The 13,766-nt window shown below is 39.7% G+C and overlaps 1 protein-coding gene across 9 annotated transcripts in view; it reads right to left on the bottom strand.

Annotated features, from left to right (window-relative positions):
- Positions 1-2,137: 2,137 nt before the first annotated feature.
- The window catches only part of TERB1 (telomere repeat binding bouquet formation protein 1), a 51,381-nt gene continuing 39,752 nt past the window's right edge, over positions 2,138-13,766 (bottom strand). For 5 of the 9 annotated variants that reach the window (XM_009196609.4, XM_009196601.4, XM_009196605.4 and 2 more), the window contains 4 exons: positions 13,371-13,466; positions 6,444-6,593; positions 6,076-6,141; positions 2,138-2,476 (listed from right to left, as the gene is read on the bottom strand). In XM_009196609.4, coding sequence (XP_009194873.1) covers positions 2,253-2,476; positions 6,076-6,141; positions 6,444-6,593; positions 13,371-13,466 — 536 coding nt within the window. In that variant the 3' untranslated portion in view covers positions 2,138-2,252. Of the gene's footprint in view, positions 2,477-6,035; positions 6,142-6,417; positions 6,594-13,370; positions 13,467-13,766 lie in introns of those variants that run through there. The other 4 variants (XM_021932060.2, XM_021932058.2, XM_021932062.2 and 1 more) reach the window with 4 other exon arrangements.

Below are 13,766 nucleotides of genomic sequence, written 5' to 3'. Positions count from 1 at the left end.
TTTCTTTTTTGCAGGAGTACCAGGTAGGCGGATGCTGCAGATATAGCAAATGCAGATTTCAACAGGGCATTTGACAATTCACATCTTAGATGCGAAAGTGAAATCAATGCTGGATGATAGCATTGAGGCTTATTAAAGACTAGCCCAGAGGTGACTGATGAAGAGGAGGGACCAGCAGAAGAGGCTGCTAGGGGCCTGCCCAAACCTCCTGCCCTGGCCAGCCAATTCAGGGTGCCATCAGTGACTTGGATAAGAATACAGCGGCAGTAATGGAAGTTGTGGATGACCTGAAGCAGGAAGGGTTGCCTTATCTACTGCTTGACAAACTGAGCAGAGACTAAATCTAACAAGATGAAATTTAGTAGGAACATTAAAGTCCTGTGGAAGGGTTTAACAAAAAAGCATAGGAAGGCCAGGTGCGGTGGCTCACACCTGTAATCCTGGCACTTTGGGAGGCCGAGGCTGGCGAATCACTTGAGGTCAGGAGTTCCAGACCAGCCTGGCCAACATGGCAAAACCCCATCTCTACTAAAAATACAAAAAAAAAATTAGCCAGGAATGGTGCCATGCGCCTTTAATCCCAGCTACTTGGGAGGCTGAAGCACGATAATTGCTTGAACCTAGGAGACAGAGGCTGCAGTGAGCTGAGATTGCACCACTGCACTCTAGCCTGGGCAAGAGAGTAAGACTCTGTCAAATAAAGTAAAATTAAATTTAAAAATGCATAGGAATAGGATAGGAAATTATTTAAAATAAAAATTATAATCTAAACGTCATTAACTATAATCTAAGAGTTGGTCATGTAGAATGACAAGAAGCATCTTAGGGTAGAACCCATAAAACCTCACTGACGCTAATAAAGAAGCTAGCCTCCCATGCAAGTCAGGCTGGATTTCTTAGGGTGACATTTCTGGACACATTTTGCAAAGACAATTATCCAGTGTCAGTGACTAAACTCCTAAGGGGACAAGACATCGTTCTGCTGCAACATGAAGTAACTAGGGCTCATCAATATGAAGGATAAAGACATAGAGGGAGAAGAGGGGAAAGTGTAGACACTTCTGAAAAGCTAAAGCAAATAAACATACACTACAAAGAAGTGAACCTGACTATACAATGTGGAAGTATTCAAAGCACTGCATAATTAGTCTTTAGAAGGAGAAATTTTTGTTCCCTCTACGATACTACAGTAAACAATAGAAGTGGTAACTTTTTTTTTTTTTTTTTGAGACGGAGTCTCGCTCTGTCACCCAGGCTGGAGTGCAGTGGCCGGATCTCAGCTCACTGCAAGCTCCGCCTCCCGGGTTCACGCCATTCTCCGGCCTCAGCCTCCCAAGTAGCTGGGACTACAGGCGCCCGCCACCTCGCCCGGCTAGTTTTTTTTTTTTTTGTATTTAATAGAGACGGGGTTTCACCGTGTTTGCCAGGATGGTCTCGATCTCCTGACCTCGTGATCCGCCCGTCTCGGCCTCCCAAAGTGCTGGGATTACAGGCTTGAGCCACTGCACCCGGCCAGAAGTGGTAACTTTTTTAAGAGACAGGGTCTAGTTCTCTAGTCCAGGCTAGAGTACGGTGGAACACTCATAGCTAACCACAATCTCGAACTCCTGAGCTCAAGCGATCCTCCCACCTCAGCCTCTCAAGTAGCTAGGACCACAGGGGCATGCCACCACATCCAGCTAATTTTTAAATTTTTTGTAAAGATGGGGGTCTCACTATGTTGCCCAGGCTGGTCTTAAACTCCTTGCCTCAAGTGATCCTCCCACACTGGCCTCCCAAAGTGGGAGATTACAAATATGAGCCACCACCACAGCCAAGGAAACGTTTTAATTAACAAAATGTCAAATATTGATTTAGTGTGTGGGAACCTTAGTTAAACAGCTTGGGGAACTATTCTTTCTGAATTCTAGGGAGGGACTTTTGTACCGTATAAAATCCAAATGTCTCACATAGTATTTATTGCAATATAATGTCAAATAACGTTTAAAGGCTGATAATTCTTTTCTCTATGTCATTTAAGCTTAAGGAAAAATAAAAGCATATTCCTAAACAAATGTTTGATCTTACAAAGGAATTTTATCTTACTAATCTGTACACTGGAGATATATTTGCTTTATAAATCATTGTAATAACTTGATGAGTTTCAGCATCACAAAAACTGTTTAATAAAAACTGTGTCCTCATTTCCACATTCCTTCTCATGAGAGTTTAGAAAAATACTTTAAATGTTGTATCTTTCAAGGCACTGTATTTTAAAAATCCAAACTAAACTGACAGTCTTCTTCCAAAGAAGAAGCTGCACACATGGGGCTTTTGGTCAGCTTGCGGTATTTGTGAGCAAGGTCCACAGCCTTCCGTCCTTGCTGAAAGGGGAAAGACCACAAAATTGAATTCCAGTGATTTCCCATTTTCTTAACTCCATTGAAAAGGTAATTTACTTCTTCTTCAGTAAAGTTTTTGCGAACTCTTCTTTTTTCTGTAATTAGGATTGTAGAATATATTAGTATTTGCTGAACAAAGGTCCTGAGATGCAAATAAGTGCTTATTTGGATATGCTTACCTTATACCTAAGGATATAGAGAAATGCCAGGGCTTCTCATCATGTGGTAACCCACTTCAATTTTAAAAACCTGAGTGCCTAATATTAAGCTAGTTGCTATCACTGTGACTTCTTCAGTAATTATAACTTAATTGATAGTAGTAATACAATATCTTTCAATCAAGAAACAACAGTTTATAAACATTTGATTGTTAATTCAACATTCCTGTGAGGACAGTTAACCAATATCTTCCTGGCCAGGCATGGTGGCTCACGCCTGTAATCCTAGCACTTTGGGAGGCTTAGGCAGGTGGATTACTTGAGGTCAGAAGTTCGAGACCAGCCTGGTCAACATGGCAAAACCCTGTCTCTACCAAAAGTACAAAAAGTAGCCAGGCATGGTGGCACATGACTGTAGCCCCAGCTTCTCAGGAGGCTGAGGCACAAGAATTGCTTAAACCTGGGAGGCAGAGGTTGCAGTGAGCTGAGATCGTGCCACTGCATTCCAGCCTGGGTGACAGAGCAAGACTATCTCAAAATTTAAAAATAAATAAATAAATAAAAAACAGCTTGCATATCTTACAGTCTTCCCAAAGGGCTCCATAACTTGATAGAATAAAAAAGAATATCAACACTTGTTACTTTAAATATTAAGTTTGATAATATTTTTAAGAATAAGGGTCTTTTGAAATTTGCTTTTAAAAACACGTGGTCAGCTAGATCAAAACTCAAAATATAGGCTGCACAATGGGGAAGGAAGTTTTTAGCTATCTGGTTTTTAAGGGATACTTTCTATAAAGAAAGAATATACAGTTGATATCTGTAAACAAATATTTTCTGGTGATGATTACTAGGAAATAGTTTTCTTTAAGCTTTTTCATTCATTATTATCCCATGTTATCATTGTGGGTAGATGCTGGTGAGGAGTTTTTTGTATTTCCACTTGAGGCTGTTATTTACTTTCATAGTACTGGGTGCAGCTGTCCTGAGTCACCCTTAGAAAATCTTGTCCTTGCAGGCCAAGACAGCCATTTGTTTACCTATTCTAAGAGCCATAGCAGACCTTTTAAAACGGATGAGAAAAATCTTCCCAGCAGAAGGTTATCAGTGTAAACAATGTCTGATTATTGCTTAATAGTATTATTTAGAATGTAAGCTCCATGAGGGCAGCAATTTTAATCTATTTTATTCACCATTGTATCCCCAGTGCTTAGAATAGTATCTGACACATAGTAGTAGTCAATAAATACTTGTTGAGAGAACAAAATTATTGGTAAAACTATCTCAAAACTTATCAATGAAATTACTCCTTCATTTTGGGTGTACTGGAAAACTGTGGCTATCCAAGAAATAGGTTCCAACTTCCCTTGTTAAATTATTTGAACTCATAATAATCAGGACTAGACTGGTTACTATAACTTTCAGGATACTGAGCCCTGGAGTTGATCATGTAAAGCCCCACTTTTCTATTGTGGCTGCCATCTCCCTGACTTTTATACTTACCATCTGTGCCCAAATCCTCAAAGATTCCTACAGCAGAGTACTGAGCAGCCTGGAAGAAGGAAGCAGCTCTCTACACCCCAAGCTCCCCACTCTGTGACTTATTTAGTCTTAATATTAGGTATTAGGGAAGAGTAAGGGAAAATGGGCAAGAGGACTTAATTCTAAGGACTCTTTATTTTTCAAGCCCTCTCAAAACACCAATCCATCCTAAAATAGAGGCTTGGGGAAATCTGTAAATGCTTAGTACAGTGGTCCCTTCTCAGAAGAATGGGCTCAAATTTGAGTATAAAGTATAATTAAATGGATAGTGGTGAGTGTCCTAAAAAAAGGTAAGTTTATTAAGAGGGGAAAAAAATGGTAACACACCAAATATTCCTGGCCTACTTGTGAAAGAGATGTAAGAATCACTACTTTCTCAAGATTCCTTTCTAAATACTAAAAAGTAGGCCAGATTATTTGGTTTTAGCTAAAGCAAGTTTTACCTACAAAAAAAAAAAGTATGTTTTTTTCTGAGCTCAATGTCACTTAATAGTATATAGGACCCCTGTATATAATCATTGTATAACCATTATTATGCACATTTCATGAAGTTCTGCAAATTATTTTACTATGCAAATAGATTATAGCATATTTTTTGTTGTTACATACTTGCTTTGAAGACATGTTGTTGAAAAGCACCTATTATTAATTTGATGCCAAGCCCTTGTCAAGAACAAGGTCTCCAAGTGCATGATGTTTCTATGAAAAAATACCCATTTTCTAATAATTACTACAGAAAACATTACTTCAGAAGGTGGGCTCATCTTTCTGTACTATACTTAATTATAATTTGCATGCAGAACTTTTAATCCAGAAAAAGATTCAGATAAAAAAAGCAAATTTAAAATTTCCTTGAAAGTTTTGGCAGTGAAAATAGCCAAATAAATATACGTGGCAAAATGCTTCCTGAATGTATCACGTTCAAATGTCTAAATAACAAGTGGCTCTATAGATGTTACTAATTAATATATCCAACCTATTTTAGTCTGCAGGTATTAACTCCATATGAATAAAAGAAAATGATAATGTTATTTAAGCTTCTGATAAATCGGAAATGGTGATCAATGTGAAATGTTAACCATATAGTTAAATTAAAATTCCCATAAATAAACTAATTGTTTAAGAGATATTTTTATTTTTTAAGCAGAGTTTTAAGGTTTATACTATTTGTCTCTTCAATTTTTATTGTTTCAAGCACTATAGTTATGAAAAAAAAACCTCCTGCAAAGTCTCTCTGAAGCGCTTGTGCATAATAATTTTGTTCTTAAAATAAAAACGTGAGGAGAGAACAAGGGCTTCTGGAGAATGGCTTTTTGAATCTAAGTTCTGCTACTTACCAACTATTAATAATTATGCCTTACAATAGGAGCAAATTAGTATCTAACTTACAATATTACTATAGGAACTAAAGGAAATAATATCTATACACCATCTAACACCTAGCAGGTGCTTAATAAATGTTAGTATCCTCCTGCTCCTTCCCCTGCTAGCAGGCAATGAGTGAGCAAGCAACATGAAGGGAAGAGGAAAGTCTCTTTTATTAGGTCTGACCCTCATCAGAGGCAAGGTTTATCATTTAAGATCCGTTAATAATGAGACTGAGAACAACTACTCAGCTGTTCTCTTCTTTCTCAGGAATATATGAAATTTAAGTTCATTTAAAAATAAAATATATTCAGCCAGGTGCAATGGCTCATGCCTGTAATCCCAGCACGTTGGGAGGCCAGGGCGGGCGGATCACTTGAGGTCAGGAGTCTGAGACCAGCCTGGCCAACATGGTGAAACCCCATCTCTACTAAAATACACAAACTAGCAGGGCATGGTGGCACGTGTCTGTAATCCCAGCTACTCAGGAGGCTGAGGCAGCAGAGTCACTTGAACCTGGGAGGCGGAGGCTGCAGTGAGCAGAGATTGCTCCGCTGCACTCCAGCCTGGGTGACAGAGCCAGACCCTGTCTCGAGAAAAAAAAAAAAAATTAAATTAAATATATTCACTTATTCTTCCAGGGGTAGTAGATTCATTACTGAGTCGTTGTCTTCTACGTGGGGTCAGCAGAATTTCTGAAAAATATGGAAAACATTTAGGACACTTGGCATATCAATCTGAGTAATAGCGTATCAATTCCATTAGTATATTTCCTTTATTCCCCCGTCTAGTGGGAATACTTAGATAGATTAGGAAGAATTTTTAAACTAACAGTCTACGACTACTCCCTGGGTACATCTTGAATTACTGGTTGCTTAGAGACAGATTTTCTTTTTAAGATTATTTTACCCTCTAGTTTTTGATATATTTAATGCTTTAGATAATAGTTCAGAAGGTATAGCCATAATTACAGTTTTAAAGCTGCTGAATTAATTACTTTTGTTACAGATAAGTAATTTCCTTAGTTCACTTTTATATCTGTCTTCAGCTTCCACAATGACTTTGTGACGATCACATTGGTATGGGCAAGAGTGCAAGAGCTTGCTAAAGTTTCGGCTATTCAGGGATTTTTCTACTGCTATGCAACCTAAAAGAAAACAAATTAAAGTTATGTGTAGATGTCATAAAATATCTAGTAACAAATCTATGAAAGCAAATATCTATATGATGGTAACTGAAGTAAAATCAGGAATATAAACACCTCAAAAAGCTCAAAATCATGTGAGGGAGTAAAGACAACAAATACAACAGAGTGAAGTAAGTGCTGGGAAGCAGGTATGGACAGACAGTTATGATGCTTTAGAAAAAGAGCATCTAGGCTGGGCACGGTGGCTCACGCCTGTAATCCCAGCACTTTGGGAGGCCAAGGTGGGTAGATCACGAGGTCAGGAGTTCAAGACCAACCTGGCCAATATGATGAAAGCCCGTCTCTACTAAAAATACAAAAATTAGCTGGGCATGGTGGCATGTACCTGTAGTCCCAGCTGCTTGGGAGGCTGGGGCAGGAGAATCGCTTGAATCCAGGAGGTGGAGATTGCAGTGTGCCAAGACTGCGCCACTGCACTCCAGCCTGGGCGACAGAGCAAGACTCTGTCTCAAAATAAAAATAAAAATAAAAATAAAGAAAGACAAGAAAAGCAAAAGAGCATCTAGGCTATGCACAGTGGCTCACACCTGTAATCCCATCACTTTGGGAGACCAAGGTGGGCTGATCACAAGGTCAGGGGTTCAAGACCAGCCTGGCCAATATGGTGAAACCCTGTCTCTACTCAAAGTACAAAAAGTAGCCATGCATGATGGCAGGTGCCTGTAATCCCAGCTACTTGGGAGGCTGAGGTGGGAGAATCACTTGAATCTGGAAGGCAGAGGTTGCAGTGAGCCGAGATCGTACCACTGTACTCGAGCCTGGGTGACAGCAAGACTCTCTCAAAAAAAAAAAGGAAAAGAAAAAAGAAAAAGCATCTAGGGCTGAGAGTGGTGGCTCATGCCTGTAATCCCAGCACTTTGGGAGGCCAAGGTGGGAGGATCACTTGGGCTCAAGAGTTCGAGACCATCCTGGGCAACATAGTGAGACCCTGTCCCTACCAAAAACAAAAACAAAAACAAAAAAAAATTAGCTGGGCCTGGTGGCACACATTTGTAGTCCTAGCTACTTAAGAGGTTGAGGCAGGAGAATCCCTTGAGACCTGGAGTTCAAGGCTGCAGTGAGCCACGATCACGTTATTACACAGAATAAGACCCTGTCTCTTAAAAAAAAAAAAAAAAAAAAAAAAAGGCTGGGCTGGACGACCCACGCCTGTAATCCCAGCACTTTGGGAGACCTATGCGGGCAGATCATGAGGTCAGGAGATGGAGACCATCCTGGCCAACATGGTGAAACCCTGTCTCTACTAAAAATACAAAAATTAACTGAGTGTATTAGTGCGCCCCTGTAATCGCAGCTACTCGGGAGGCTGAGGCAGGAGAATCGCTTGAACTCAGGAGGCAGAGATTGCAGTGAGCCAAGCTCACGCCACTGCACTCCAGCCTGGCGATAGAGTGAGACTGTCTCAAAAAAAAAAAAAAAAAAGAAAAAGGAATATCTATTTTGTCTGGTTTTGAGCAAGAGTCACTGTTAAGGGAAGATATCCAAAAGAAGTGATCCTTAAGCTCAGTCATCTTTTTTGTTTTTAACATTATGTAAAATTTCAAACACTGAACTCCCATGTATCTATCATCCAGCTTCGATAATTATTAATTCATGGCTAATCATGTTTTATGTATACCTCTACCTACTCAGCTCTGTCCCCATGTATGCACTGGATTATGACACCTATCATTTAATGATACATTAAAGTATCATTTCATCTGTAAATACTTCACATGCATCTTTAACAGATAAGGATTTTTTTTTTTCCTGCGACAGGGTCTCCCTGTCACCCAGGCTGGAGTGCAGTGCTATGATCACAGCTCACTTTTAGCCCAGGCTGGAGTGCAGTGGTATGATCACAGCTCACTTTTAGCCCTGACCTCCACCACGCCTGGCTAATTTTTTTATTTTTTGTAGACATAGGGTCTCCTTATATTCCCAGGGCTGGTCTCAAACTCCTGGGCTTAAGTAATCCTCTCACCTCAGCCTCCCAAAGTGCTGGGATTACAGGTGTGAGCCACTGCACCCAGCCAGGACATTTTTTTCTGAGATAGTGTCTCACTCTGTCACCCAGGGTGGAGTGCAGTGGCGTGATCTCAGCTCACTACAGCCTTAACCTCCTGGGTTCAAGCAATCCTCCCACCTCAGCCTCCCAAGTAGCTGGGACTACAGGCATGCAACACCACACTCAGCTAATTTTTGTATTTTTTTTAGAGATGGGTTTCACTATGTTGCCCAGGCTGTTCTTGAATTCCTGGGCTCAAGTGATCCACCTGCCTCAGCCTCCCAAAGTGCTGGGCTATAGGTATGAGCCATGACCACGCCCGGCCAGGACTCTTTTTTGTAAACACATAAAACTATTATGACACCTAAAAAATCATGCTTAATATAACCTAATATCTAGTGTTCAATTTTCCTCATCAATTCAAAAATTTCTTTTGAAAGTTAGTTGTTGGAATCATGATCCAAATAAGGTCCACCATTACTTTTTTTTTTTTTTTTTTTTTGAGACAGGGTCTCACTATGTTGCTCAGGCTGGACTTGAACTCCTGGGCTCAAGCAATCCTCCCACCTCAGCCTCCCACGTAGCTGGAACTACAGACACACGCACCACTGTGCCTGACTTACATTCGGTTAACATATGTCAAGGGGCTTTTAATCTATCAGTTCCCCTGTCTTCCTTGTCAAATGAAGATACCAGGTCATTTGTACTACAGTTTCTCAAAGGCTAAGTTTTGCTGATTGCGTCCTAGTCGTGTCCTTTAAAATGTTGTGTGTCCTATAAACTAGTAATTAAATCTAAATGATTGGTCAGATTCAGGTTCAAGTATCTTTACTAGAATTCCATGCAGGTAGTATTGTATGTTTCTTACTGTATCATATTAAGAGATACATATTGTCTGTCTCTCTCTTTAAAAAAAAAAAAAAAAAAAAAAAATTGTAATTGGGCAGCCTCTTGAGCCAATAGGGTTAGACAAACTTCCTCTTTTCTTAAATATTAAGAAAGATCAGCAGCAAACCACCATGGCACATGTTTACCTATGTGACAAACCTGCACATCCTGCACATGTATCCCTGAACTTAAAATAAAAGTTGGAAAAACATTTTTTAAAAATAGATAGATTGGTAGGTTCAGGTAATGTCAGCCATGTCTGTCCATTATAAAATTCTCCATCAGTTTGTCACCTAATTGTATTAGTGGCCCATTCCTAAAGGACTAGAAGTTGGCCACGCAGATAGTTGGCTGAGATGAAGACATTTCAGTACAATAAAGATGTGCAAAACCACTGAAGTGTGAAAAAGCATAGTGCTCAGAGAATCATGGACACTCTAATATGGCTAGAGTACAGAGAAGTACAGGAGAAAAGGTGGGGCTGGGGAGGGTTGCAGGGAACCAGACCAAGAAGAATCTTGAAAACCATGTTAAGGAATTTTAACTCTCTTCAAGGCAACAGGGAGGAACATAGAAATAAAAGCAGGAAGATGACACAATTTCATTTGTCTTGTAGAAAGGGCACCTGAACGCAAGAGGATCAGTTGAGAGGTTACTTTAGTAGTCCAGAAAATAAATGAAGGGATTTTGAAACAAGGCATTTGCAGGGAGAATGGAGAGATTTCTGATGTAAAATTAGCAGGGTTTGATGAATAATGAGCTGTTGGGATAAGGGAAACAGTTTAGGATAACTCTCAAGAAATTCAGTACTTGAATAAATGGCAAAGTTTGAAATAACCATAGCACATTTCTAGCAGATTCAGAGTAAATGTACAGTAAATTTTTACAAGTGGAAGCAGGACAAAATTCTATACAACTTTGAAAGCCAGGCAGAGAGCTTGATTCAATGGGTTACAGAGAAGCACTGAGGGTTGTTTAGCATGATGACACGATAAAGCACATATTAAGAAGATAAGTTAACAGTGATATGCACATTATAGTTGGGAGTTGGAGATGCTTAAGCCAAAGACTGCTAGATAAAATTGCTCTGATAATTTAGGCATGAAACGAAAAGGGCCTATGTGGCAAAAAAGAACAAAATTTGATAGACTAGAAATAACGGATGGAATGAGAGAGAACAGTCATGGATGATTCAAGGCTTAAAGTCTGGGAGACCAGACAAATAGTGGCAACACTGACAGAAATGCAGTGAGTGGGGAGGCCAATTTAAAAGGAAGAAAGATGCTGTGGATGTTGTGTTTAGGATACATTAAGCTTAAAGTAACAAGAAGATATTCAAGTGGGTATGTGCTGAGAACTACTGGAAATAAAAGAATAAGGCTCAGGTTAGAAGCCAAAAGTCAAGATACATATTTGAAAACCATCAATAAAATGATAGATGATGCTACAAAAGTAAATGTAGTGAAAGAACTGAGTAAGTGCTATAGACTAGGTCTTGAGGAGAATACATGTGGAAATCTGGCAGGAAGAGAAAGATAAAGGTGAAGACTAAGTTCTATTCATCTTAGATTCCAGTGCCAGCCAAGGACTAAGCACTCCATAATGTTTGTGGAATGAATGAATAGTAACCAGGAAAGAACCATCTCATACAAACTAAGAGATGAAAGGGGGTTAGCAGTTACAGAACATCCACTCTGCCACCTAGAATACTTTTGACCAGAGATTCCCAAACTTTCTAGGTTCATGGCACCTATAAGCCAAAAGAAATGCCTAATGATTCTGTCAGATCCAAAACAACTTAATAAGTATTTATATTCTAACAACTTAGTAGCCTTTTAAAAAATAATACAATTAAATTGAAAGAAATATTTGTACTTTATTTTTATTAAATACATTTTCTTTTTTTTTTTTGGAGACAGAGTCTTGCTCTGTTGCCAAGGCTGGAGTGCAATGGCATGATCTCAGCTCACTGCAACCTCCACCTCCCAGGTTCAAGCAATTCTCCTGTCTCAGCCTCCCGAGTAGCTGGGATTACTGGCGCATGCTGCCATGCCTAGCTAATTTTTTGAATTTTAGTAGAGACAGGGTTTCACTGTGTTGACGAGGCTGGTCTTGAACTCCTGAGCTCAGGTAATCCACCCGCCTCAGCCTCCCAAAGTGCTAGGATTACAGGCATGAGCCACCGCACCCGGCCTAATACATTTACTTTCTAATGGGATACGTGCATCTGTTGGGAGGAGTGAATGAATACTTGAAAGGATAGCAAATCAAACAAACTATTGGGTGTTTTTGTTTTGTTTTGTTGTTGTTGTTGTTGTTGAGACGGAGTCTCGCTCTGTCCCCCAGGCTGGAGTGCAGTGGCGCGATCTTGGCTCACTGCAAGCTCCGCCTCCCAGGTTCACGCCATTCTCCTGCCTCAGCCTCCTGGGACTACAGGCGCCCGCTACAGCGCCTGGCTAATTTTTTGTATTTTTTAGTAGAGACGGGGTTTCACCGTGGTCTCGATCTCCTGACCTTGTGATCCGCCCGCCTCGGCCTCCCAAAGTGCTGGGATTACAGGCATGAGCCACCACGCCCGGCTCTATTGGGTATTTTTTTGAGATGAGGAGAAACAAGCATAGTTTAAGGTGGAACAAAAGGAGTTAATGAATAGAATGGGAGTAAAGAGAAAGATTTTGCAATTAGTATTAAAATGTGGAGGAAAAAAAGATATGGGATTCAGCTTATGGCTACACATCAGTTTTAGAGGAATAGAGATAACCTCTTCATCCAAGAGGGAAGAACAATGATGTTCTGAGCCGAATACAGAGAACCTCAATTTCGTCCATAGAGCAGAGTACAACAGCAAAATGAACAAAGAGGAAATACCGGGGTGGGAAGGAGGAGGAGAAGGGATGGAATAAGTATTGTGGAACATTTACAAGAGCCCTGCAGAAAAAATAAATAATGGACATGAAACACTAGAAACATTTACATATTATAAATATAAAAATAGGTATTTTAAAAACTTAATGCCTATGTTTACAGGATAATCCAGAATGCATACCTAGTAATAACTGGTTCTCTGAAAACATTAAAAAATGTTTACTCAGTAAAGTTAAATTTATAGATGGTATTATGACGAAAAGGTAATAAAGTAATAAAAAGGTACTAACTGTGTTGATTCATACATACAAATATTGGAAGCTCAGCCTGATGCTGATAAAAGGTGTTTTGTTTTGTTTTGTTTTGTTTTGTTTTGTTTTAATTACAGAGACAAGGTCTCGCTGTGTTGACCATGCTGGTTTTGAACTCCTGGCCTCAAGAAATCCTTCAGCCTTGGCCTTCCGAAGTGTTGAGATTACAGCTGCCTCACCTGGCCCGGATAGAAGATATTAATTTGAATGCTTTGATACTCCACAATATTATTTCTCCAAAGGGAACAAAGTAAATCATATGCGTAGAATTATTATAAATTCTACTTAATTACAATAAGCGCAGTGGCTCATGTCTGTAATCCCAGCACTTCGAGAAGCTGAGGCGGGCAGATCATTTGAGGTCAGGAGTTCAAGATCAGCTTGATCAACATGGTGAAACCCTGTCTCTACGAAAACAAAAAAACAAAAAAAAATTAGCCAGGTGTGGTGGCGAGCACCTGTAATCCCAGCTACTTGGGAGGCTGAGGCATGAGAATTGCTTGAACCTGGGAGATGGAGAGTGCAGTGAACCAAGATCTTGCCACTGCACTCCAGCCTGGGTGACAGAGTGAGACTCCGTATCAAAAAAAAAAAAAAAAAATTGTAGTTAATTAATATCATAAAAGGCCTTTACTGTGAAACAACTGCAATTAAAAAAATACTTACCTGAGCACCTATACGTCAACATTTTGGAACAACTGGGAGTTGCTAGAAAACTGACTACTTCTTTATTTATTATATCTGAACATAATGTAAATGGATCTGGAAAAAAATTGCAAAATGAAGGATTTTTGGATTAATGAAAAGAATCAGATATTTTAAGGATTTATTAAATATCAAGCTTTTCATAAACCTTAGCCTAGTACTATGCCTCTAGTCATGCTGGTGAATAAACAGAAAGATTCTGGATCTTAATAGAAGGGATTTACAACAGAAAGAGTCAAAGGTATGGCTTATACTTTAGAGGGCCAATATACCAATGGACTTTTTTTTTTTTTTTGAGATGGAGTCTCACTCTGTCGCCCAGGCTGGAGTGCAGTGGTGTGATCTCACCTCACTGCA

The sequence above is a fragment of the Papio anubis genome, chromosome 18 (genome assembly GCF_008728515.1).
Source record: "Papio anubis isolate 15944 chromosome 18, Panubis1.0, whole genome shotgun sequence".
Taxonomy (NCBI): Eukaryota; Metazoa; Chordata; class Mammalia; order Primates; family Cercopithecidae; genus Papio; species Papio anubis.
Note: the sequence above shows the minus strand (reverse complement) of the source record. Positions and strands in the feature narration are given on the sequence as shown.